The sequence below is a fragment of the Oenanthe melanoleuca genome, chromosome 6 (assembly GCF_029582105.1).
Source record: "Oenanthe melanoleuca isolate GR-GAL-2019-014 chromosome 6, OMel1.0, whole genome shotgun sequence".
NCBI classification, from domain to species: domain Eukaryota; kingdom Metazoa; phylum Chordata; class Aves; order Passeriformes; family Muscicapidae; genus Oenanthe; species Oenanthe melanoleuca.
This window is the reverse complement of record NC_079340.1, coordinates 18,837,745-18,864,982: the sequence shown is the minus strand read 5'-3', so window position 1 is coordinate 18,864,982 and position 27,238 is coordinate 18,837,745. Positions and strand designations below refer to the sequence as shown.

The following is a 27,238-nucleotide window of genomic DNA, read 5'->3' as shown; positions in this document are numbered from 1 at the left end:
ATCTGCATATATTTGTGTGTATTTCATCTTATCCTAAAAAATAAACAAATCACTTCTGGGCCTCTATTCTCTCATATCCAGAACGAAAATATTGCCTGAGAAAACAGTATTAAGTTTTCCCCCTTTTTTTTTTCTTTTGCATAATAGGACAAAATTTATTATTTGGCTTACAGTCATTGACAAGGGTTCAGAAAAATACAAATCTTACTGTTTTGATATCTTATACTGATTGTAACTTATCATGTCATAGGCTCTTTTAACACCAGAGACATCATTCTGGTATACTAATCCCTTCAGAAAACTCTTTCCAACAAATATAGAAGACTGTCATCGTGATGAGAAAAGCCTTTCCCCTAAAAGTGTTTATCATCCAAGAATAAATACCAATGAAAATAATGGCTTTTCGAGGTAATTATCCATTTATCAGGAAGATTTTGCTATAAGCATTGTACATAAGCCACTCACCCTTTCCAGTGTCTTACAGTCATCTGAATGTCAATTAAAAAAAAGAGAGAAGAAGAAGATGAAGTTATAACGCTGTATCAACAGGCAGCTGTCCTAGTGGGCACTGGGAGCACAGAATGCCTGGCATTGCTGAGCAGTGCAGTCATTGCCAAAGGCACGGTGAGCTCACATTTCACTCTGATTCCCATCCTGGTGGTCAGACTGTGGGGCTCTCCCCCTTGCTCGCCCAGCTGACGCCCCTCTGCTGCCTGGACACCAGATCTGGCTCGTTAACGCGTCTGGAATGAGCCTCAGCCACCTCAGCTGGCAGGCACAAGGGGCATACTTGGATTCCCAGGTTGGAAGATTATCTCATTCAAGCCCAGTTCTCCCAAAGATATATAAGTGCAGTGAGTGGTGGTCCCTGCAGAGCTGGCCTGAGCCCTGGGAGGTTTCAGCCACACGGGAGCACAGCCTTCGACACAGCAAACATGACGATGATGATGAAAGTACAAGAGCTGGTAGGTGCAACCTTCTTTCACTTACTCACAATTAATTCTTTTCTACACTGTCATTAGACCAGGCAGAGAAAGAGGACCTTTGTGGATCACTGATTTAGCAGGTTACCAGCACTGCTGGGCTCTAGGTGCAAACCCTCATATACTATCTACTATGTTATTATATTTTCATTTTCCTTGGGAAAGGGTCTCACCAAAGGCACAACTACACAGCTGTTTGGGTTTGACATCACAGCACAGTTCATCAGGAAAAGATCAACCAAAATTTAGCTATTTATTTGGCTTTGTCCTTGATTTTAATTTATATATATTTTTAGAAGCCAGTAATCTAATGATCACACTAAGTAATTCCAATCTAATAAGGGACTGGAATAACATATTAATACAGGGAAACTACAGTATTTTAGAATACTAAATTAACAGCTTAATAATAGTATTGTTTTCTAATAAGAAACTAACAGTTCCTAAAGCCACTGCTGTTCATGATTAAAAGAGTCTTTGAAAAATTAGGTCCAGATCACAAGTAATGGGACATTCTACTGCAGGATTCAGACTGACTGGTCTGATCTGATTGAGAAACTGGGAAAGCAGGAATGATTCAGTAAAACACTGCATTTATGTTCCCAGATGACTTTGTTAGGATACAACTGCCTAATTAGTTAATGCTGTCTTAAATTCTTTGGCAAGGTTCTCTCAGTTTCTTCTGCATTAGACTCTATAACAAACACAATTTTACAAGGTAATCCAACAGAAAGGCAGTCTAGGCCAAATGAACCACTCTCAAAATACACATCTGCCTCTACTAAGTTGAACAAGTTATCTCTTTGTACACACTTAATTTGGCATCAGAGGTATTTCTGAAAACCATTGAAAACTGTGCTGCTGCACAGCACCACATAGCTTCTGCCATTCTGCTGTAAATGGGGCTTTGGTACTGACAGCAATGGACAAAACCAGCCTTGAAATGACTCAGCAGCCCAATTTAACTGCATGGGAGATGTGCCCCAGGCAGTTGCACCCCCAGCTAGCCCAGGCACAGGCAGAATGGCCTGTCCTGGCTGTCACACACTCCCAGAGAGGGCAGGAATGAGTGCAATCAGCCCTAGACCATCCATCATCCCAGGGGGTGGCTACTGCATTAAGAATCCACTGATCCTATTATATCATGTTTGCATTTACAGGTGACTGGGAAGAAGGTGGATGAAAAAGAGACTGGCAGCTTCCTCCCTGAGGACTTCAAAAACGGAGAGTATGAAGCTGCTGTCAGATTAGAGAAGCAGGAGGACCTAAAGACCATCCCTGAGCACTCACTGACCCGAGGAGGTCTGGCTCATGAGAATGAGAAAAGGCTAGAAGCAGAGGTAGGTGCTTGGGTTTTCTGCTTGGATTTTTATCACCATGCATGCATTTCCTGCTGCAGTCCTTGAAGTTCTGCCTCTCTCTAAGTTAGAAATACATGCATGGTGAGCTAGAAAAACCCTTGGGAGACCACCACAAAAGGAGGTTGGTCTGAAGGCCACTGAAGAACACAGAGATCTGCTCACCTCTGTAGGATGTGGGTGCAGGCAGTGACACTTTGAGGCAGAATCTAAAACACCCCCTGCACTGCCTGACTGAAACCCTGAGAGCTCCTGCTGGCCAGGGTCACCTGCTGCTGGCTGTCAGTGAGGGGGAGCAACCAGACCAGTGAGACACCTTCAGCTTGCACACCTAATGGCTGCTACCAAAAACAGCTAACTCACAAAAGATGTAAGAGTGCTGTTCTGAAGCCAGAAGCCTTAATTAACATGAAAATGTTCTTTTTATGAAAACACAGCATTACACTTACTAGCACATTTGGGAAGAACACTTACAAATGAAACTCATACTGGTCTACAGAAAAGTACTGATTTCTATTCCTGGAGCACGATAGTTCTCCTTAGATCCCTAAGAAATGTTGCTTTTCCTCCAAGAAACACAGTAGCTATAATATCTTTATTTTTTTTTTGTGAATAAGACATCAACTAGCTTAAAAATTTAAAGTGAATTGGAAATGATAAAGTTTAGCAGGGGGAATAAGACTTTGTTCTAAAAATTGAAGAGTGAGAAAGTCAGTCTCAGAAACATTAGAATGAAAACTACTTCTTAAACTTCAACAAAGACATCATTACTGGCTACAGAGGTGGGTTTTTTTTAGCTCCTTCAAAGCAGGTTCAGAAGAACTTTGTGGGTTTCCAGTTATCCACAGTCAGCATCATTATTTTCCATTAGGCCAATGATCTACAGATCCAACCATAAGTGCAGAGAACAATAAAAAGAAGAGGTGGAAATAACATGAATAAGAATTCAGCTGATAAAACTGTATACCATATGACTTGTTCTTCTCTTGGGGGTATGTTTTTCAGCAAAGAGAATTAAGTTCCAATAATTAAAGGGCTGCATCATTAAAGAAGTGATTAAAGAAAATCACTTGGTGGGAGTCAGTTGAAAGTTCAGGAGCTTTCCAGCTCTCATAAGCTGCACATGAGATTTTTAAAATTGTTGTGCTGCTCTGACTACTGGTCTAAATTCATGGGGCAACATATGGCTCAAGAAGAAATTAGGAAGAGGTATATGAAAATATATAATGGTATATGAAAAACTATAAATGAGGTAGAATTTGTCACACAGTTAGCAACTTATTGGAATGGTCAGCTAGCCCCATCTTCAAAAAAAAAAAAAATTAAAACAATTTATTTCAAAGTTCATCCAGTCTTAATTGAATTCAGCTGAATAATATCACACTACTGTCCCACCACTCTGAAAGGGAGAGATGGTCACACCGCTCAACTTGCTGCCTTCCCTCATTTGTTTCAGCTGAAGAAGAAGAAATTACAGGCCAGGTCAAAACTTGAAAACTTGGAGGATCTTGAAAAAATTATTGAGCTGAAGAAGAAGAAAAGATGCAAGAAAGTGAAAGTGCCTGTTTTAAAGAAACCTGAACCAGAAGTTATTGTAAGTTATGTCAAAGTACCTTATTCTGGGAAGGCATTAATGGGGGTTTGTGCCACACACATTTATGTTCTCTGTATTCTTTCCTTCAGACAGGACCTGTGGATATTCCCACATTCTTCAAAGCTGCACTGGAGAATAAGTTGCCAGTAATTGAAAAATACCTGTCAGACAAAGGGGATCCAAATGTCTGTGATAAGGTACAGTCTTCTTCCTAATGCAAAGCCTGCTACAGAAGAGAGCAAAAATAACTTTTACCATGAGATTTTCTAGATTCCACCCTTGTGAATGAAAAAAAAGGGGTGGGGGAAAGTAAATAAATGCTGGAAGTTCTGTACCTCAAGTTTTCTAGTGGCCACTGAGATCCTTCAAAATCATAATACCTCAGAAGAGTCCTTTATATTTAAAAAATGCTGTTGGTGCCCAGGAAAACCTGATTTTCTGTAAAAGGTGATCTTCCATTGCTATGGAAAAAGAGAGAAGAAATTTTTCTGCAGAACAACAGAAATAAGTGGCTGCCCTTATACTCCATAATGCATAAGCTGCATTTTCAAAACAGTGTAGGATGTTGGATGGGGAACTCAATAGGCATCATTTCAAATCTGGATGCCATACTGCAGATACTTCCTCCCATCCTTTAAAATGCTGGGTAGGAAGCTCTCAGCTATCAGGTTGCTATTAAAATTTAGCAGATTTCAAGTCTCAAAACTAGTAGCTCTTTAAAAGGAATCAGCATGGAGTGTGTATTTGCCATCATCCAAGGGGGAGGAGAAGAGATTCAGAGATATCTTTGTGCCATATGTAATGTCTAACTTTGCCCTGTTTCAATTGCCAGTACAAACGCACTGCACTGCACAGGGCATGCTCTGAAGGACATCTGGAGGTGGTGAAAAAGTTGGTGGAAGCTGGAGCCCAGCTTGAACAGAAAGACATGGTATGCACATCCACTCACCCTCTTCCCAAAAGCTGCTTGTTGCTTTATGCATGCCAAGAGAACCATTTTTAGAAGTGCTCCTTACAGAGAAGGGGCACTAAAATGCCTTACACTGTCTTTGAAGTTTATCCTTTAAATAATTTTGTTGAGGTTTCAAGAGGGAGGGGCTGCTTCCCTGTGCCCAAATGGTTGTTGGAAAACACAGGGAGTGCTGGCCAGCACAGTGCCACAAAGAAGGAGCCCCAGGGCAGGGTAAGAGAGCTGAGGTCAGGCTCTCACCTGAGCCAGGTGTCACACACAGGTACCCAGGTCAGCACCAGGATTTCCAGGCTGTGCTTGGGAGAGCCCCCTCTGGAATGCTGGCCACAAGGGCTCTCGAGTACCGACAGCTTCTGCAGCTGTTTCTTGCCTTCTCTGCCCTTTTCCCTTGGCTGAACAGGTGCTGCCAGCCTTGCTCCCCCTCGCTTATCCCAGCAGCGCTCACAGAGGGCGAGGAAGAGGGTGACCATCCTTTCCAGCACAGCTCAGGGCACAGATGCTGAATCTTGTAGAGCAAACGGGTTTAAATTAACTTTGTAGACTTGCATAACTTGGGGATTTGTTTCTAAAGAGAAGTATTCTGTCCCTTGAGCTTCATTTTCTATGCATTTTAGAACTCAAAAGGCATTGAATAAAAAATATTAACTAGCACATTCCAGCCACACACCTGGCTGAAGGTAACTTCTAAGCTTAAAGAATAGACAAAACACATCCTTTCTCACAGCAGGGTTGCCAAGAACTCTGTCTTTAGGAGCAATATACAATGAATGTGAAGAGTGAGAAATTCACAGTACTGCAGAAATTAGGGCAAAATAAGAAAAGCTGTTACTAGAAGCATTTGTTTTTTACTAGAAACAATTTTTTTTGCTAGAAACTGTGATCACTGTGTGATCACAGTGAAGTGCTCTAGGTTAGATCGCATAAAATTAATTTGGGTTAATTTAGAAATTATCAAAATTATCAAAATCAAAATACTGTTTTTGTTAAAATATTAAAATACTTTTAATTTCTTTTTCCTATTAAAGCTTCATTCTACAGCTCTGCACTGGGCATGCCGGGGTGGCAATCTGGATGTTCTGAAATTCTTACTGGACAAAGGGATGAACATAAACGCAAGAGACAAGGTAGGCGCTTCTGGAGCTCTGCAGCTTTTCAAATCGGAGATGAAAGCTGCCCCTTGCTCCCAGTAGATAACTTCTGGCAGCTGTTTTGAAGCAGCTTTTACCTGTGCCGTGCTCTGACCGTGTTTCCGCGTCCCCAGCTGCTGAGCACGCCCCTGCATGTGGCGGTGCGCACGGGGCGCTACGAGTGCGGGGAGCAGCTCATCGCCTGCGAGGCGGACCTGAACGCCAGAGACCGGGTAAGACCCACAGATCCCAGCCCTTCCCGTCCCCAGGGCTCCAGCGGCCGGGGAATGGCAGGGCTGACGCTGTCCCCGTGTCCCTAGGAGGGGGACACACCGATGCACGACGCAGTGAGGCTGAACCGCTACAAAATCATCAGGCTGCTGATCCTGCACGGAGCAAACCTGACCCTAAAGAACTGCGTGAGTAATAGCACCGAACCCAAGCGAGTTTTGAATGCTTTACAGGAAGTTTCCCACCAGAGCAGCTCCATAGGTTTCAAGATCGGGAGAGACTATTTTGAACAGACTTAATTAGATCAACTCGGAGCTAATTAAAGCAGAGCTGAGACAGGGAAAGAGTAATGGGGGAAAAGAGGAAAACCCAATACCTCTCTTAAAACCAGAACCCACTGTTTGGTACTACAGATCTGCTACTACAACATCACACCTTTCTACGATTTAATTACTCATATCATGAAAATATGTAATAAACAGACACGCTGCACTACTCCTGGGCTTCAACCACCACTGAGACAACAAAGACCTCAGCTTGTAAGAGAAATCTCCCTTTTGTTAAGCCCACATCTGAGGGGCAGCCCCAGCACTACACCTGGCTGACAACCTTACTGCTGGGCACCAAAGCCCTGTGGCTGAGCAGAGAGCAGTCCCACACCAGCTGTGCTCAGAGCCACTGCAGCAGCAGTGCTGCTCGAGCTCTGTGACCACCTGTTAAAATACAGCACTTGACAGATCTTTTCTCCCAATCCAAACCTAGCAGCAGTAGCATTGCCAGTCAATGTTTTACGCTGACAATCAGTCAAAACGTCAGAGGACAAGGAAGAAAACTGCCACTGGAGCCCTCTGTACTCCCCACTCTCTGCCCACCTCCCTGCAGTGGCTGCTCCCAGCACCACCCCTCATCAGAGTATGACAATTATGGAAGGTACAGCCCCAAAGGCCAGACTTGCTCTCTCAGACTTTGCACATAAAAGTTGGCCCTACTTAATTCCTGTGCTTCATACCCTAATTAAACTCTTACCTGAATTCTGCATTAAATGGAAGAGTCTTACTGAGATTGCATCTAAATATATTTCTAACCACTTGAAACTAGAACAAAAGGAACACCTGCATGTTCTGCTGGTCACAGTATTTGCCTAAACCCAGGGAATTTTGATCATGGGTCTGACCAGGACTGGGACTAGATCTGTAGAGCAAAAGTACTCTGATCTCAGGGGTGCAAGGGTAAGTCTAAGCTAGTGTGTGCAGAAGGGATTCACATCACACAGACGCACTGGACAAGTATTTAAGATAGAACAAGGACTTAGCCATCACTGGATAAAATTAAATATTCCTCCATTTCTTTTAACCAGGAAGGGAAAACCCCTATGGATCTTGTCCTTCAGTGGCAGAATGGCACCAAAGAGATATTCAACAGCCTGAAAGACAATTCCAAAAAGAGTGCTCATCGAGGTAAATTCTGAAGAGAAAAACCAGACCACGCTCCTTTTGCTGCTTTGAAATGCTTCCCACAAACCTGGATGAAAATGTCCTTGAACATCTATTGAAAATATTTATGGCACTGGATTATTTGAGGTGCTTTCACTGAAAACTGCAAAAAACCTGCATAGAAATTATTTTAAAAGACAGGTTGAGTGTTAAAATTCCACTAGCTCTAAAATGGCTTTATTTATTATTTATTATTTATTTATTATTTATTTATTTAAAAGTAATTTTTAATTATGCTCATTATTTAAGCTTTTTATAGATGCAATTGGTTTAAATGAAATTTTTACCAGCAACATAAATCCTTTTTGTCTTAAATGGCATTTTCAGCTATATTAGCAACTTTCCTCAAGCCTTCCAATAGCTCTAAATAGCAAATACTTGCAACTGTTGCTGTGTCTCACTCCTAAAATAACCTGTGAATTGAGTGGCAGTATGTGGAAGAGCAATGGGAGAAGGTATACTGAGGTGCCAAGTGGATTTAATGAAGTAGTTGAGTAATGGTGTTTACTCAGGGTTTGGCAATTGTGGTTGATAATGAGCCCAAGGACAGAGCTCCAACCACCACGTACCTTTTGGACTGAAGGATTCAGATATAATGTTGTGAGGGTGAGAGGAGATTGTATTAGGGAAGTGATTTTTTTAAAAAAAACTAGACTACTACAAGTATGATGATAGAAGAATGCAAAATCAGATTATGTATATTTGTAAATTTGTACTGCTTTTTCTGTACATTTTGAACTGATCAATTTCAGATTAAATTAACAGAGTGGTTCTTTTTACTTGCTGGAGTGGTGAGCATGCATGGGGTAATTTTGTCTCTCTCTAAAGTTCACATAGTGTCTGCTGTAAAACTCTTAAAAATTAAAAAAAAAAATCTCAGCTGCCAAGAGCAGCCATCCCTTGAGCTACCTACCTCCTTACCCCTATTAGATAAATCCCATCTCACTTATTTTGTTAAATGGAGGTACGTGTGAAAGCAGACAGTACTTTGAGTAGCTAGTAAAGCAAAGTTCCATTATTGAACTTGATTTAAAACATATAATTTCTTAGTTAGTCACTACTATGTGGAGCACAAGACAGCTCCAGTTATCCAAGCCAAGAAAGATGCCAAGTCCTGTTAGGAAAGGCAGACACTTTTCCCTTTGCAGAGACAACCTTCAGTGCTGCCAGCCAGGGCACTGTCCCATTTCACAGACTCACAGAACAGTTTGGGCTGGAAGAGGCCTTTAAAGCTCATCTATTCCAGCCCCTCTGCAACGAGCAGGGACATTTTCAATATGATCAGGTTGCTCAGAGCCCTGTACCACCTGGCCATGAATGTTTCCAGGGATAGGACATCTACCACCTCTCTGGGCAACCTGTGCTAGTGTTTCACCACCCTCATTGTAAAAGACTTTTTTCTTGTATCCTAACTAAATCCACCCTTTTTTAGTTTAAACCCATTACCTCCTGTCCTATCACAATAGGCTGTGATGAAAATTCTGGAGAACTCTTTCTTATAAGTCCCCTTTAAACACGGAAAGGTCCCAGTAAGATAGCACTGGAGCCTTCTACTCTCCAGGCTGAACAACCCCAGCTCTCTCAGCACTTCCACACAGAAGTGCTCCATCCTTCTTACCAGCTTTGTGGACCTTTCTGGACACACTCCAACAGCTCCATGTTGTTCGTGTGCTGAGGACTCCAGAGCTGGATACAGCACTCCGAGCAGAGGGGTATTTAGATGCTGCATTCACTTAAATTCCTAATTACCCATTGGGTGGCCTGACAGACAAAAATGCCAGAGGCTCTCACTCCTTCACCAACCCATGTCAGCTGGCTTTAGAGTCTGGTCAAAAAAATGTGCTGGGCAATATCCTGAGGGGAAGTCAGAAGTGGCAGCAATGAACAGTTGTTCCTGGAATGCAAATTTTGGAGTGAATTTACACAAAAGCCAGAGAAGTAAGCAAAATAATCACCTATTCTGTCTGCAGGCAGCTCTCCTAGACTGAGGCAAACAGCTTCAGACAGATGAGACTTTTCTCACACACACATGGTAACTCACAAGTGTCACCTTGCCAGCCACAGGCCTGATTTGTGTATACATCCTTCTCCATAGAAATTATGGCACACCTCCACTTGCTGCCCTTCACTGCAAGTCATGACTTCCCTGCTTGTTTCTGCCCAATCACCCGGACACGGGGAGCAAGCCTTGCAGGAAACAGCAATGACATCAGTGCTGGCTATCTCAGCCTGTTTATCACCTAACTCAGCAGCAGCTCAATTGTTCAGGCACCCAAGTGGCCACAGCAGTGTGCTTCAGGAAACTGGGGGAGAAGAACATTTTCAACCAGCTCCTGAAGCATTGTACCTAATAAAGGGCAAAGATGCAGAGTTTAATTTTTAAAGTCAAATAAGTAGCAAGAAGGATATCAAGCATTCAAAGCCTCCTTCCATATGTTAGTTACCAAGAACTTCTGTCATGCTCAAGGTAGATTATTCTCTGGCCAAGGCAGGATTAACATGTTATTCAGAAAACTGCACCAAACACATTTTGCTTCTTCTCTGGTTAGAGCATCATTTTAGAGGTAAGTCCACAAACGAAAAACTACTTTATGCATATATATATATATATATACATACATACACACACATATATATAAAAGACTCCCCAATACCTATAATAAAATGGACTCAAGTCACAAAGCAAGTAATAACATACAGGAAACATACTTCATATTTGTTGAATGAAGCAAAAGCTGTTAAATCTATGAGAACTTCATTAATTCTGCTCAATCCAGTTACCAAGAGCTCAGAAATGACCCACTGCAAGATTTCTGCAGTATATTTTACATGTTAAAACTTCCACTTTTCAACTTGTAGTAGGCACTGGAACACTCACAGAAAAAAGGGCTCAACAGTACCTCCATACAGCAGCTTATATGATTTCTATGTTCATTTAATGAAAAGAAAATTTCAGTCAACATTTGGAAGAGCTCTGAAAAAGCTCTGCTGATTATATCTGTTTGACTGGGTTTTTTTGGCAGCCAGATTAGGTTTACTGAGGCATTAAAAGGAAGGAAAATGGAAAAGCAAGAGACAGCAAAATGAACATGTGCATAAATAACAATTCCAGAGCAGGAAGTAAAGAAGGAAATAGTGCAGTAAAGATGATGTGAAGTGGAGGCTGTTCAGGCCTAGGTGAGACAGCTCCTACACTGCAACAACCATTGCTGAGCACACATTGTAACCTCAGTGTAACCTTGGGCTCTTCCTTCCCACCTCTGGTAAACACCTCACGGGACTGTTTGGTTTTAAGTGCTGAGGACACAGATGGCCTTTGGGATATGTATCTGGCAAGTCAGGTCAGTCACTCCTACTGTAACCTGAATCCAAAACACCTCCTAGCAACTGACAAATCCTGGGATCTTCATTATACCATTGATCACAAAACTGAATAGGAAGCAAATTTTTTTACTGTATTATTATTCTTCTTCTTCACAAGCTACTTGAAGGTAAGCTAAATCTACTGGCTTGCAGTTGTACAGAGATGTGTTTAAAACCTGAGAAACCAGAAGAGCTAGACTATGAAGGTGTGTGTTCTTAAGACATGTTTTTAATAAAAAAGGAATGCACGCGTACAAGAGGAAATTTCCATGTTAGAAATGTTCTGTTGAGTTTGCATTAACTCCAGGAGACCTAAGGCAGGGTGAAGAGTCAGTCTCCTGGCCTTGGCCAGAAGCCCAGCATGACCTTTCAGATGTGGTGAATACCATTCAGCAGACTCATGCACAGTTTTCCTCACTTGAATGCTCCATGAATAATTCTTCTGCAGGCTAAGCAAGGTAGTAAGAGAAACATCAGGTTGGCTGGAAGAAGACTCAACACTGGGTAAAGAAGAGATGAAGGCTTTTGTTGACAACTGGTTCAGTCCTCAAACTTGAGTCTTAGCTTTTTTGCAGGCTGGCACTGCTGTTTCTTCCTCCTCAACCTTGCGAGGCTTCTTCACCGTGTACACTACGCCACAGGCACTCTTTCGAGTTTCTGGAATACACAAGCAGAAGCTGCAGTACCAGTACCTCAAATACTCAAATAAAATGCATTTAAGGCACACTCAGTTCAAGTGTCTGTGTCCCAAACCACAGCTGGACATGTTGAGCAACCAGCCAGTCAGCACACACAGCAGGGAAGTAACCTGCAAGGGCAGGAGCTCGGGATTCACTGCGTTACAGAAATGTCAGGGGGAATGCAATGGTGGGTGTAGAATTAGAGCAAACCAAGCAAAAGCAAGGTCTGCAGGGGCTGAGGAGCTGCAGAGACACAAAACCATAGGAAACCAGGCTTAGTCAGTTCAATAATCACAGAAGGACACGTTCTTGGAAGCACTGTCAAAAGCATTTCTGAGCCAAAACATACTGTTCTTAAAAAAATACTAAAAAAGGTTTTCACATGCCCCAGGATTCTTAAACTATGTGGGCACAACTGTATTGGCATAGGAACCCCTACATACCAAGGAAGTGATTTCATGGTATTCAAGAATTTTATTTACTGAACTCTCAACACTACCACGAAATACTGGTGTGTGATGTTACCAAATCCTCATGTTTGTCAAATAACCTGAGCCTGATCATCCAATTTTATAATTACTGGTGGGAAGCTTCTCTGCAAAATTTAAGTTGGAAGAGATTCCCTATAAATACTCTATTAGCAGAGAGGCTCTGCAAGAACCTTGATGCAATATATTGACTTATTCTGGGCTAGTATCCTCTCTGGGACAAGGGAAATGACACTTGCTATTTAATTTCACAGATAAGGCAGATAACAGACTTGAGAAATCCCATATAAATTTGACAAACTCTATATCTCTATGTAGATAAGTAGCAAGTGGAAGGAGAACCTGTTGATTTTGCCATGAGTTTGAAATGACCTACGCTGAAGAGTGAGTCAGAAACAATCCACATGCTAAAGCATCAGAAAGGGACAAGACTAAGGTTGTTTCTGCACACACATTGCAAAAAGGCAAATGCAAAACACATGCCTACCCATTTTTTTTTAAGTCAATCACTTCGTTTCTGTCAGTGTCATCAAGATAAGCATTCAAACCTTTCTGAAGTGGGATAGTTTCACTATGAAGCACAGCAGGCAGGTCCCTATTTTGGTTCAACCATTTATGACTCATTAATGTGGTTGAGAGACTCCTCCAGCACAGACAGCACTATCAGTTCAGTTACTGATTTGCCAACATGGCAATAAGGGAAATAAAACAGCCTTGCTACACAAGCTCCTCCTTCATGCATTGGACAAAGCTAAAACCCTGATCTGACTTGCCCTGTAAGGTCTCAGACCTTCTGGAGAATATGCATCAACAAGAAGTTAGTTTAACAAATGCACACGTTACTTTGAGGAGCTCACAAGCACTCACCTCCATGCAGCATGGCTGCTCTGCAGTTGGTGGATACAGCTGCCTTTGCTTCACCTTCTGACAGGCCAAACAGCAAACCTCTGTCACTGCTGCTCAGGATCAAAACACAGGAAGCAACAAACAGAACAGGGAAGGCTCTCTGCACGATAGGTTTGCTTACTCTACAAATAACTGGGAATTAGCAAAGCTGTAACTCAAAGTGACATTTTGCATAAGGTCACCCAGAAGCAGAGAAATGAGGCACCCAGTTCTGGCTGCAGTTCCCTTGCAGCCCTCCTAGAAAGCTCCTGGCAACGTTGCTTCTTTCCAGACAAGAAGCTGTACTTTAGAAAATAAAAGTCTGTCAGCGCAGGAAAGTTCTAGATATGAATAATCAAGCAAAAAAGTTGCCCCATGGAAAATTTCAGTTTTGGGGACAGGGCACTGTCTGATACAAAAGCATTATGCTGAGGTTTTCAGCCACCTTTAGCAGGGATGACACCACATTAGCTATGTTAATTTGGGTTAAGCCTGACTGCTCATTTTAAGAGGGAAAAAAACTTTGTGCATAAAATCCTTCCAGGCCACACAGCCTCCCACATGGTTCTCATGACTCAGAGCACACTCCTTCCTTTCCAGGGACAGGCCAGATATGTGCTTCTGGGGTGAGAAGAGCAATAAAAATGCAGCTGAACTCCTAAAAGAAGGGAAGAAAAGACACTCTCCTTTGTTTCTAGAGCACAACCACTTACTTAACCTTACATGTGTAACTAAGGACTGGAAAATTCAGAATAGAAGTAGTTACTGCTCAAATAGGAACTTTCAATTTTACATAAATACAATTGTATAGCTTCTGCTACCAAAAATGTGGCACTTTGGAGATACTAAGTAATAATTTCTTGTTTGGTTTATAGTGTCCATAAATTTTATGGGTTTTATCAATTTCTCCATGTACACTCACACAACATGAACACACATCACAACAAATCATTCCTATAGCTGACCACAAACATTATGAGTGGCAGTGACTTCTCATGCCACCCCATGACCAAGATCTGTTGCTCCTTCCACACACATTCAGAGCCCTGATTCACCAAAATACCAAATACCACTGTATAAAGTTCAAGGACTGTGAAGGATGAAAATATTTTCAAAACCACTTTAAACTTTCCAATGTTACTACTAACTGCTGCCTTTGACTTTGGGAAAGGATACAGATTAGCCACATCATAAGGACCTCGGAGCTCCAGAGGCTAAAACAAAACAGAGGTGAAATGTCTTTGCTGTCAGGCTGACAGTGTGAGCAGGCAGGGCAAGGCTACCAGATAGGCAAGATTAAATGCTATATAATAGCAAGCTACTGAAGATAATAGGAAATCAAGCAAATACTACTGTTTTGGCAAACAGAGTCTCCAGCTGGAAGAAAACTGTCATGGAAAATACTACAGCAGCAGCAAAAAAATCCCCACAAAACCAATAAAACAAAACAAACAAACAAAAAAATAATAAAAAAAAATCCCGTAACCCACCATACAATTCTTTGGTAATGGCAACCATATTTAAACTTACAATTTTTATACATTTAATGTGTAATTAAAGCAGTATTTTCAGCCACAGATAAATCTTCAAACTGTTCTGACTTAAACAAAAATCTGGGACTTACCCTTTCAGCTGCACTAGATATAACTATGTTCTGGAAAACAAAAGAGAAAAAACATTCACCTGTCAGACAGAACCAAGAAATGAAAAAAAAAAAATCAGCAAGACACAAAAACTTTATGAGCATTAGCTACATTAGCTAAGTTCAGGTTTAGAGCCCAATTAAACATCACAGTACCTGGTGCCCTCAGATGAAGTGATGTCTATCAGGGTGGGAACTTACTTTGGGGACATGATAGTTATTGCCCTTTCCCTACACAGACAGAGGCACAGGTACAATCCTCTCTTACAATTCCAGGAGATGAATAAATACATCACATTTTAGAGGGATAGGCTACGCAGTAGAAGTGTCCAGAGTGTTGGCATTAAGCAATCACCTATCAGCCTGTATCTCTCACAGTGGACTTCAAAGCACACTGAAGGGTAAATAAAAATACAGAGCAGCAGGCACTGAGTTAGAATTGTGTCCTTTATTTACACCAGCTGAAAAAGGCCCACACAAACAACAACTCATCCTGAGCTGTAACAGAAATGGATTTAGGAATCCAGGATCCCCCAGAAGCAGCTTACACATAGTGCCTTGAGATGTTAGCCTTGCCCATAATCACACTGGTTCAGGAAAGGTATCTACACTTAGCTAGTGACTGACACTTTGTGCCACACACTTATTTTCCTCAACACTGGCATCCCTATGAAAAACATCAGGCAGAGAAATCCTTCTCCCTTCTCTCCCCAAAGGTTTCTGCAGAATAGGTATGTGATTACCCAGGGGCTGGCAGATCCCACAGCTCAGCTGCCAGAGCTCTTTTGATGCTAAGCTCCAAGGATGCTCACCTAGGGGCAGCCTGTTTAGCTCAGCTCCTAACTCTGCAGCAGCAAAACCTCCTTGCACCTTTTACTGTACTGAACAAAAGGCTTTGGGAGTTCCTGCTTGAGTGGGTGAGAATTAGAATTGTGCTGAGGCAGAGACAGACTTTCCCTCTCTGATGTCAGCACCACCAACACACCACTGCCATCTCCGGTTTCAAGGTGGGGCTTTAGATCCCTTCCCCACACTGCTTTGCTTCTCCTGACACCGCCCCAGCACAAAGAGCTGAGCAGGCACTGAAAGAAAATGCCCTGTCTGCAGCTGGAACCCAACAGCTGAAAGACCTAGGTAAAAATGACTGCTTGTTCATGCTGTGCCCAAGGTTTCCTTGTATGCTGAGGAGGAGAGGATGGGACAGATGACTTTGCCTCACCATAAGGAAAGCCAGAAGCAGAAGCAACATATACATCAAAGTGACTTAACAGCATAGATCCTGATGGAGCCTAGGAGGTTGTTCCTTCTGAATAGTTCACTTTTAAAATGACTACACTACGGATCCCAAAGGTGCTTTTGAGCCTTAAGTGCAAGAGCTTGCTGGGAAAATTCAAGTCTCCTGCTCCAAACTGTAGCAACTAATGCTGTCACCCAGGCTCAGAGAAGCTCCCAGAGCAGCTGTATGAGACATCTCAAACCAGCATGGGACTGTGGATCACTGCTGTGCATTGGAGATGGCATTTCATTTTCATCAGGGATGGGTAAGATGGAGGAAGGAGACAAGAACAGACAAGAAAAGCATTGCTGGTAAGTGAAGGAGAGGCAGGCAAAGGCAAATCCAAGGCAAAAGCTAAAGGGAAATCCAAGGCAAAAGCTAAAGGGAAATCCAAAAGGCAAAACACTATCTCCCCCAGGTAAAGCAGACAGCAGCTATTCAGTACACTGCTCCAGGCAGCCTGCAACTCAGTTACCAAAGCATGGGAAGTGAGGGACTGTGGCTATACACACCTTTTGTCTGGCAAGGCAGGGGAGTTTCTCCTTCATTCCCTGCATATCTTCATGTTTTAAAGACACTGCTCAATGCCAGCTCTGAGAACACAAGTAAATTTCTGAAGGTTTCTCTGCCCTGCTATAATAGAGAAGGAATAAAAGGATCCAAAAGCTACTACAGGCTCAGCAACTACATGCTGCAGAACATGAGAGTTGCACGCCAGGTGCCAATGGAAGCAGCTATGGTCCAGTCACCCTATGTCTCATTGAAACAAGGGCCTTTACCTCACTGACAGAGGCAAACCCTCAGTAAGGGCTAATAACCATCTCTGCTGGTCCACAACCTACTGTGTCTGAAGGCAAAGAACAAAGACAAGCTAGCAGTCCTCTTCCAGTGCTCAACAAGTTGTCATGTGCAGCTCCAGCTGATTTAGCTTCCAGGCACAGATGAAACACTAGACTGACAGATGCAGAATAAAAGGGCACTGTGCACAGACTGAGTGCCTGAACATGTCACTTGCCCTGTCCATGACATCAACTCAACTGGTGCTTTCCAGTTTATCAATAACCATGTGAGAAGCACATCCTGAACTGCACAGAGGAAAGAGGAGCAACATCAAAAAGGGAATTCCAAAGGAAAGGGGTCTGGTGTGTGTAGAAGTCATGTCCAAGTCAGTACTTCATGTCATTAACTAACCAGAGTTGGGCTTCTCAAGGTAGGCTGTGCAAATACTTCTGTAGTACCAAGGAAACTAATCTGACCCACTCTGCTGTTCTATAAAAGCTGCCATGATTGAGGAGAACTGAGGTAATGATGGATCTACATTTAATTTACCTTCCAAGCTCTACATCCCACTTCAGATTTTCCAAATCCAGCTTCTCTGGACTAGCTACATGTGGCAGAGGCCATTTACAATACAGAAGGGGGAGCTACAATTTCTGTTAACTTTGATATGTATTATGATATGATCCCCTATGAAAATGCATGGCCTGAGAGGACACAGCATAACAGACAGCTTAACCTTGTAGCCTGAGAGGAGGTAAGTTATGAAAGCCATGGGTTACAGGCCTCTCAAAGTTACTTCTTCCTTAGGTTTCACTAGCATGGAAGAATGCAGTTCATCTGACTGCAGCAAAGCCTTGGCTGACAGCCTGCTAGCTGTTGGGTCTATTTTGGACACAGGGAATTTATTAACCTTCTAACAAAACAAGGTTTCTATTTTTTTTTCTTATTGTTTTCTAGCCCTCATATACAAAGTATACAGTCAAAAGAGATTTTGGTCCATGAGAAATATGAAATGGAAGATTTTAAAGAAATATATTAATTTCAGTTCTGATGCAAACCTTACCTCCCACCTGTGTTTTGGGAACTGCATACCATAACAACACATGGGTTGTTCTGGGAAAAGAATCTAACAGCTTGACAGCTTAAGAAGAAAGCATGCAGTGATGCAAGACTGGAAGTATCTGGAGCTACAATGATTGTGTCCTTGTGTTAGTAGGCCAAGATTTAGTCACAGCTTCAGATGTCCCAGCATCAAACTCAGTTAAAATGGCTCAGTCTGTACATCTCCAGAAGAATTTGATTTTATGACCTTGTTTTTACTTAGAGAGCTTACCTTTCCTTTGCAGATCTGCATCAGGCTGATGGCATTTGAAATTGTGTATCTTCTCATTGTAGAGTCTTTGATGGCAGGCGTGTAAAGAAGTTCAAAGTAAATGCCTCGATCTATTGCCTTCACATGAAAGAGAGTGATAAAAAATCAAAAGGAGAGAAGCCTAAGTCTCTAACAACTGCTGTCTATTATTGATGTAGCTTATTCTCAGTTTAACTGTGTCACATATGAAAAAATTAAGGCAAAATTGTTGCAGTAAGAGCATAGCACAGCATGACAGGAGAGTGGGGGAAGGCTTCACTGTACACCAGATACGTGTGCATAAATCTTGGATGACAGATAAATGAGGTTTAACAAACAAATACCAAACACTTATTTGCTGCAATTGGCTATCACTAATATAATACACACTATCACAGAGTTGAGGAGACAGATAACCACTGATGGTTATCTGCTTTCTTGAAACTTTGAGAACCCTACTCCTCTAGTCCACACCCTGTTGTAAGAAAGATCACCACTTCCCTCAGCAGCTGTGTATTGCAGATGAAGAATTCCTCCTTGCATAAAAGCAGCAATGAGGACTCTTCTTCTCCTGTCTCACAGCATACTCTGCTGTTTGTGGCAATGCTAAACAACAGTGACTCACAAAAGAGGTTTCAAATAGTAATACTGATTATATTTTCATCTGCTTTGACATCCTTTGCTATCTGTCAAAGTGCCTCACCAAAAGCCTAGCATTCTTGTTTTTGCAAACACAGAAAGGTTAAGCAACTTGCACACAATGTGCCAGAGATAAAGACACAATGTAAAGCCAGGAGTTCTTTGTTCCATGGCAATCCTACATTTGCCTGAAATGATACTCTACATTTACACAAATACTGTTAAGATATGCTGCAATGGTAATACTGTATGAGAGCCCAGTAACTGTGTACAGCTGAAATTAATCCAGCTCCCACCCATGCATGACCTCTGCATGCAAGCACAACAGAAGCTATATATGCATCAAATGCTTTACACAGAACTGGCCTGATAGCTGCAAACAAGAGAAGCCTGAATTTATCAAAACCAAACAGGTGATGGCAATACAACAATTTCCAGTCAAGGTGATTTTTACCCTCATCCCTACCACTTCAGCTGCCTGCCCATCTGCTTGGCATTGTAACAACCAAAACTGCCTGCCCCAGGATGCACAGACCAGTCCAACAGACAGACTGCCTTGAAGCTGGGAGTGTGGAAGATCAGAGGTAGCTTGCAAGGAAAATGTCTACCAACACAGGGCTTTTAAGAGCCACACAGCTCCTTACCTGGGCCAGCTGCTGGAGTTTTAGGCAGCTAGGGTACTTTCATACAATGTTTCATACAAAATTGTTATTCCAAGTGAAATGTATTATTTTATTCCAAAGTATTATTTTTATTCTGTCTCAGAATTAATTCTAGTTAATTTTGAATTTTCATTCTAGGTCACACTTTCTAAGAAAAGGAAGTAGGATTACTAGACAATACCAAATTTAAATTTTTGAGTACTAAGTTCTACATCAGCCAAGAACGCCCATGTGGAATGAACCTTTACATATATTCAGAGGAGAAAACAAGTTCCCCTAAGAGCATGTTCAGATTAAGTTTTCTGGCAAACTACCAACAGCAGAACTATATTTGATCCACACTGATAGTCATCTTGGGTCCCACAGCACACATTTAGCAATGCTACATTTGGTTAATATAACAAGACATTCTTTTGTCCAAGTATGGATTCAATACAGTTGTCTTTCAAGTAACCAGCACAATATCCTTCTCCCAAATTAACACAGCCATTCACATTTCCTGTCTTTTACATCAAAGGGCTGTTTATCTATTTCGACACAGCTATCCCATTTCTGGTTTGGGAAGCACCTGAATCAGCAATCACACCATATCTCCCTGCTTAACTGCACACTGGTTTCATTTCCACTCCTTGGGAACACCACTTCTGCCTTCTCAAGTGGGGGACAGGAGGAGAAAAAGAAAGAACACACATCACTGTGTATTAAATGCTGCAGTGGAGGTGCTGAAGTGAAGGACATTTGAAACAACACTATACATTATGCAAGAAAATAAAAGAACCACTGGGATAGGAGTGGTGGGAGGAAAGCAGTAGGGAATTCGACTCAAATTCTGTATTTAATGTCAGTCTAACAGCAAGAAAACAATTTAGATGTAAATTTACCATATTCACAGGGGGCCTTCTGAAGTAGAATGGCAGCTTTTCAGTTACATTTATGCAGACCAGATCCACATCTAATGTTGTGCAAGCAATCTACAGCAAAGAAATAGGAACAGATTGTTAGATATGCCCAAAAAATGCATAACCAACTAGTTAGTTATTAGTGCAACAAGGTACACTAATATTCTCCTTCATTTCTTAATGCAACAAATGTCTCTCCAGGGTGAGTCTAGTTTTAAAATTAAGAGGTACTATGCCTTGCAGGTATGCCAATAGAACAGCAGCATTTGAGACTTAAAACCTAAGTCTTCCTTTTCTTAGAGAACTAATTTTCCAATAAAATAATGGCCAAGCCCAAGCAATAACTATTTCTTTGTTTTTATCTGGCAGAGGACACGCAGAAGCAACGCTGGCTTTTGACAAAAGAACTCACAGATAATAAAGGCCAATCCCAGTTTACAAAGGGAAGAGCCCAGGAACCATCATGCTCTGCTTCCAGTGCAGCACCTGTTTGTTTTCAGGATTAATTACTTTTACCAAAAGCAATAAAGAATGAAAAAAAGCAGAATGTGACTGTTACTGGTGGAGCTGCATGCCTAATATTGGAGACCAATCCAAAGAGCCTCCCTTTCCTGGCTGGGTGGAGAATCTGCAGCTCCCCCTGACAGCCACACCTCTGGCAGAGTCTGGAGACAACACTGAAGGCTACAGTTCAAGAGTTTAGCTTTGAATTCACACCACAATTTACAGGTTGTAAGAGATGGAGAGAATGAACAAGACACAGAGGCTCACCACACTGAGATACAAGTAAAATTAAGGGCACCTAAAAGGGAGTCCTTGATTTACATTCATCTCAAGCACCCAAGGTAGGAATTATATATGCCTACTCTGTAAGGATGATTACACAGGGCCAGACTAATATCTGTAAGCAGTGTTGTAACAAAGAAGGTAAGATAGGCTGAAGAAGTTGAACAGGAATTTTCTGTGTGTAGGGGAATTCTCTGCACTCAGAAACCTGCTAGGAACTGCTCCAAATACACCTGGGCCAGGTGCCAACCATTCATCCCTCCTCCCAGCAGCACAAAAGCAGTGGGGGCTGTGAGGAGCCCCAGGGGTAAGGGCTGCTCTAACACAAGGCACACTGCTGCCTGGCAAACTGATCTTCTACCAGCTTCTTCACATGGAATTTGGATGGACATGAGAGTAGAGGCTCAGCTTTAGGAATGTTTCTTAGCTGTTGATAGCACTCTCTCTCCCAGACAAGACAGCCACAGTACACACACAGGCAAACCACAAGGTTTTTGAAGCTGAAATGTCTCTGCCAGAACACTCAGACTAAACTTTTTCTTCATGCCCTACCTTTATCCTCCATTAGGCAGGACATGGGATGCCTTTGGAATCTATGGCATAGAATTAGACTTGCATGAAGAAGTTCAGCCTTACTACACTCTGTTTCCCTCCTTTTCTTACACAAACTGCAAACTACTACACAGAGGTGATTTATGGGAACATGCACAGAACAAATAACTCTGAATCACACCCTAGAAAATACATCAGTGAGGTCATAAAACATTCAGGAGGAGATAATGCTAAAAATTAAGGAAAGCAAGAATAAACATCAGACACATGCAAGTTGCCCTGTGTGAAGAGAAATCAAGCCTTCCTAATCTGCTCCAGAAACACTGGAAAACTCTACCATTTTGCACATTAAACACAGTGGAAGAGGGAGTGACTCAAAAGCCAGGATATCTACAGGCTTCCAGTGACATGAAGATTTCAGAAAATATCACCAAGGAAAAGCAAATTGCAAGCCATGTTTCCCCATGAGGAATTCCTGCACTGTATGAAAAACTGGAGAGCAGATTTCTCCAAGAATTCTAACGTTCAGCTTAGCATTGGCTCCCAGAAAAGTCATATGCAGGCAAGTTAAGGTTACCCTGCCTGCTGAAAAGATCTGAAATGCAACAATTTCATCCAGAAAATGACATGCAGCAAGTTGCACAGCCCAGCAGTTGCCTGGCAGCTCTGTGGGCAAGAGCCCCATCTGCTGGGAAACTTCAGCCAACCATTATTAAATACATCTGCCACTGTCTGAAGCAAGCTTTGGCAAATGTTTTAGGAATAAACATTGAAATCTGACTTTGCACTACATCTTCAGACTTACATATGTAAGTTATTTTAGATACTGGTGATGTGCTAAGTGCTCATGAACAGCAGACAGAGCTAACTAGTATCATTAAAACAGTCAGAAATCTTAGAAAGCAGAATTTTTAAAAAGCAGCAAGTACAGACTCTATTACCTGCATGCAGTGGGTACTCCTACTACAGGCCAAAACAATCTTTTTGGGAGACTTAAACAAGGAGCCTTTTCAATTGGTAAACACGGCTTCCTCATCCCACTAAGGATATAAATTATTTGAAAAATTTAAGCACATCTTTTAGTACATATCACTGCCACACTCAGTCCCAAAAGAGCTTCCCTGGCTTGTGACAAAAGGGCACAAGCTAAAATTGCCATGCTAAAATTGGAGTACATCTCCAATGCTCATGTAATTTTTTCACAAAAACATGAAAAGTCTTGTTCTATGGAGAAAATACAAGTGTCAAAATGTTAAGAAAGATGATGCACTTGAGGGAATATTGAGTTACCAAAAGCCAATAGGAAGTTAATTTGTCATGCAAGACCCACTCTTGAAGGTATTATTCTTAATAATGAAATATCCATGAGTTGGGTTCCATCCCCAGCTCAAAGTGCTGCCAGCATGGAAGCAATGAAGATAATCTCACTGACAATCCTGCTTCTTTCCTCACACCCTGTCCATCACCTGCCAGAGTGTCAGCTTAACCAGGCAGTGTCTGCCCTGGCCTGCCAGAGCACAGCCACCCGCTCTGCGCTGGCACAACTCTGCATGGCTGGGTGCTGAATCACACTGGGAAAGTGGATCTGCCTGAAAAGGAACTTGGCAAAAACTCTGGCTACTGCTCAGCCAAAAGCAGGCTCCTCAAAGCAAACTGCCATGCAGCTAAACAAGCAAGCAGCCTAAGCAGCAAAGCAGACAGGCACCTGCAGAAATGAGTGGCTGTTAACACCAGTTTAAATGCCACCACAGCTGGACATCCAGCTCCAGTAGGAGTCATGACATAGCTGAAAATAAACAATAATTTTAGGGAAGTTGTCAGGAGTTTGAGAAGTTAAAGCTGAAGATAGAAGTTTTCTATGTCATGATAGTGCACATACATTGAGGGGGAAAAAAGGATGTTTTCTCTTCTCACTAGAGTACAAGCACACAAAGGCAACCACAGTGTAGGGGCATACAAATCCATTCATCAGGTAGATGAGGTAGATGTTTCAGACTTCAACCTGTAACCTCAGAGTCCTGCAGCCTCCTGCAAATCCTCCCAAACCCCTCAGCCCATCAACTGACCAGACAGCCTATAATGTTTGATTAACTCCATGAGGTCTTTATCAAATAGGAAATAAATTCAAAACAAAGCACAAGGCCCTAAAGGTTACTGAATAAGCATTACTGATGAGATGATTGTACTTACATGGAACAGTTTCTCAGTTTTTGGAAATACTGCTATGATATCATATAACCTTATATTTGCAGATGTTGATCTCTGTAAAGGAGCAAACAATTACTACCTTGAATTCTGACAGATGTCAAAGCTATGCATAATAAACACAACCAAAACAATGAGAAGAAAAATCCTTTTTCCTGTCAAGTACTAAAACAAAGCCAATAATCATCCAACACAGCAGGTTTCTTCAGTAAAGCTATCCATTCTCAGTTTGAGGCTTGTCTCACTCATCTACTAAGACACACTTTTTGCTTTGATCTTGTTGCATGAAAGCATAACCAGACACAAGGCTTGCTCATGGACTTCTGGTTTATGCACAGTAGTCCAGAAAACAAGGAACAGAAATGTTGCTTCATATTGACAAATGATCAACAAAAGCCATATCCAGTCTTATAAGTCTGCATCTCCTCATTATCATATTATTTGTTACAGATGCAATCTCAGAAATCACTGCTGAGTGCCCTGTAAATTCCAGGATGTTGTCCCCATAGAATTTCCAAAGTTTCATTCATTCATTGAGAAAAGCAAATAAAAGTTGCAAAATTGATTGCTGAGTATACTTACCAAGAGATTACAGTGGGAAGGATCAGAAACAACAAGTGTCAGCCTTGTCAAGACTTTAATTCTTTTAGATGTCCCCTACAGAAAAAAGAATAACATAAAAAAATTTAAAACCCCAACTAAAAATTTGTGTTAATTTCCACCCAAACTGCTATAAAAAGAAAATGGTGTTGTGCTTATAATCTTGCTATACTAATTTTCTAAAGTCTGTAGTTACACTTCCCAAATTTATATTACCTCTTTGATATTATATCTACCCTTACAAAGAATGACTTACTGTGCTTTTCTGGGGAAGAATGAATAGAAAAAAAATTAAGAAAAACAATAATGCAGAAAAATTGAGTGTGTTTTACTGCTATGATTCCCCAGGCATGCCACAACTGCAAGGAAAAACAGTTCTTGAATTAATCAATGTCAGTGACCCAAAACATAGTCTTTTATTTCTTTATATCCAAATTTTGCCCCATCAAAACCACAAAGTTATTTCCAAAACTTTAATTACAAGAATTGTACTGTAAATGTTCAACTACAAGCAGATTCAAAATTCAAACAAAGCAATTTCTTTAATAATTTCTAAAATAATGAATAAAGCCTACCTGATGTGAGTGTACCATTCTTCCAATGCTTGGTGTTTTAACCATGAAATAATGGACAAATGTATCTTTTATGATTAACACCTCATACAGAAAATCACATATACAAATACACAGAGGTAAAAAAAGGTAACTCAGAATAACAATACATATATATGGTATGTAACTAGACATACTTGTACAATAGGTAAAGATGGAAACAGCTCTGAAGGGGATACTGGCTTGCTGATTTCCTTGAAAGAGAAGAGAACAAAGTTATTAAAAATGTCATGGGTTAGGTTTACATGCAAACAAAAACTGTGTTCCAATCTTAAGAAGAAATTTATCATGCTAAGAAAACTATTTTTGTGGGACAGTACACCAATCATATTAAAAATTAATCCCAGGGCAGTTCTACAGAAAAATAAAATGGGAGTTTTGTTAGGAATAGAGAGGTTTGTACTTGTGTCTAGATGTGCATTCTGCAACTAAAGCTATCTGGAAATAAGCAATAAGGCAGCAGGTTTATTAAATAAAACATAGTAAGAACAAATAACCCCAAGAAAAATTACCTGTTTCTTTTCTTTAAAATCAATAACATGATTAAGTGCAACTGCAGAATATCCCACTGAAAAACACACAGTAAAAGTATTTTGTCCAGTAAACAAAAAGGAAACAAATCCAATGAGAAAACTGTAAAATACTCATTACTTAAATGTCTTAAAGTCAATAATCATGTGCATGTTTAGATTTCACAGTGTTTTTTAAGATTACTGGCTTACCCAAAAGTGCTTTAAAATAGAAAAAAGAAAATCTTGTTTGGCTTTTAACACAGCCCAGGCCTGACAACTCCTAATGGCAGAGTTTTATGAATACGAATACTTGGGCTTGGTGTCCCCAAAGGTGTGGCCTCGTTTGGCCCTGTTTATGTCTTTATTTATGGAAAACTGCTAAGGATATTCAGGGCACTTGATAAAACTGCAGACAACGCAGAGCTGGGCCAGATACAGCTCTCGGAGAAGGCAAAGCGAGCAATTCAAGGCGATGCGGTCAGAACGGAGGAGAAGGTGCGGTTCAAAGGGCTCGGAGGATGACAGACCCGCCAGGGCCATTTAAACCGCCCGCCCAAACAGCACCACAGCTCCCAGGAAAACATCCGGTCCGCACCAAAGGCAGGCGGAAAAACGTGTCCACGAAGGGAAAACCAGCTCTTACACCGGGGTAAGCGGGCAGACCGAGCTGCAAGGCGCACCAGGAGCTTCCCCTGCGCCCCAGGCCTGGGCTGGGACAAGCCGCGGGCTGAGCGGAGAGCGCCGGGAACGCGCCCACAGCGGGGTGGGACTGCCCGGAGGGAAGGGAAAGCTCGTCCCGGGAGTCCGGCCGTGCCCACCCCAGCCCGCCGTGCCTCCCGAGCGAGGGGAGCCGCCGCCCGCGTCCCGCTGCCCTCCCGGCCGGGGCCGGCCCGCCCTCCCCTGCTCGGCCCCACGCCCTCGCCGCTCGCAGGACTCACGGTGCGCCGCGGCCTCCAGCAGGCTCTGCAGGGACTTCTTGTCCGGCCCGTGCGGCACGTTCAGGTCGGCGAAGCCGGCCATGCTGACGGCGCGGCGGGCCCGGCCCGGCAGCGGCTCCGCCCCTCCCGCCCGCGGCAGCCTGGGGCCTGTAGTCCCGCCCGGCCCTGCAGCCCCGCCTCACGGCCTCGGTGCCTCGCTACCGGGCTGTGGGTGCTCGCTCGGCTCCCAGGCGGGGGCCCTAAGGAGATCCCCGGTTCGTTCCCAGGCAGCGCACCCCGAGGGCCATCCCCGGCTCCGCCGCTCTCCGCAGCCGCAGCGGCGCCGGCCGAGGCTCGCCGGGTGCCAGCAGGTGGAGCGGCAGCCCTGCTACACTGCTCCGGCTCCGTCTGAACGCTGCCAACGAACACCAAAACCAATCTTTTCTAGTTGTGGTTTTGTAGTTATTCTCTCTCCTACAAAGCCCCTAGCTGCCATGTCAATGATATTTCCTGGCGCGGAAAAGGACTGAGTTACAGCCAGATAAAAATTCACTGTGTAGCACTGCCACAAATAAATACAAATATTGTTCTACCTCCGATAAATAACACAGAATATGTAAAACACAAATGGAAA

The 27,238-nt window shown here is 42.4% G+C and overlaps 2 protein-coding genes across 2 annotated transcripts; one reads left to right on the top strand and one right to left on the bottom strand.

The window, feature by feature from the left end:
* Window positions 1-878: 878 nt before the first annotated feature.
* Window positions 879-8,535, top strand: ANKRD1 (ankyrin repeat domain 1). Its single transcript, XM_056495036.1, has 9 exons — window positions 879-965; window positions 2,144-2,323; window positions 3,798-3,935; window positions 4,025-4,132; window positions 4,768-4,866; window positions 5,931-6,029; window positions 6,167-6,265; window positions 6,353-6,451; window positions 7,621-8,535. Exons 1-9 carry the CDS (start codon window positions 936-938, stop codon window positions 7,729-7,731), a joined length of 963 nt encoding a protein of 320 aa, XP_056351011.1. The 5' UTR covers window positions 879-935; the 3' UTR covers window positions 7,732-8,535.
* Window positions 8,536-10,767: 2,232 nt separating this feature from the next.
* Window positions 10,768-26,750, bottom strand: RPP30 (ribonuclease P/MRP subunit p30). Its single transcript, XM_056495038.1, has 11 exons — window positions 26,626-26,750; window positions 25,688-25,743; window positions 25,313-25,369; window positions 24,547-24,621; window positions 23,950-24,021; window positions 20,404-20,493; window positions 18,204-18,320; window positions 14,797-14,826; window positions 14,349-14,386; window positions 13,155-13,234; window positions 10,768-11,776 (listed from the first exon to the last, which is right to left on the bottom strand). The coding sequence occupies exons 1-11, from the start codon at window positions 26,705-26,707 to the stop codon at window positions 11,667-11,669; spliced, it is 807 nt and encodes a 268-aa protein (XP_056351013.1). The 5' UTR covers window positions 26,708-26,750; the 3' UTR covers window positions 10,768-11,666.
* Between the last annotated feature and the right edge of the window lie 488 nt (window positions 26,751-27,238).

Bases quoted from the DNA above. Each gene is read 5' to 3' on its own strand.
- RPP30 (XM_056495038.1), bottom strand. From the start codon at position 26,707: ATGGCCGGCTTCGCCGACCTGAACGTGCCGCACGGGCCGGACAAGAAG. The intron at 25,744-26,625 runs GTGAGTCCTGCG...TGTGTTTTTCAG, and splicing joins GCTGGAGGCCGCGGCGCACC to TGGGATATTCTGCAGTTGCA. The intron at 11,777-13,154 runs GTGAGTGCTTGT...TGTGTATTCCAG, and splicing joins AGCAGCCATGCTGCATGGAG to AAACTCGAAAGAGTGCCTGT.
- ANKRD1 (XM_056495036.1), top strand. From the start codon at position 936: ATGACGATGATGATGAAAGTACAAGAGCTG. The intron at 2,324-3,797 runs GTAGGTGCTTGG...CATTTGTTTCAG, and splicing joins AGAAAAGGCTAGAAGCAGAG to CTGAAGAAGAAGAAATTACA. The intron at 3,936-4,024 runs GTAAGTTATGTC...TCTTTCCTTCAG, and splicing joins AACCTGAACCAGAAGTTATT to ACAGGACCTGTGGATATTCC.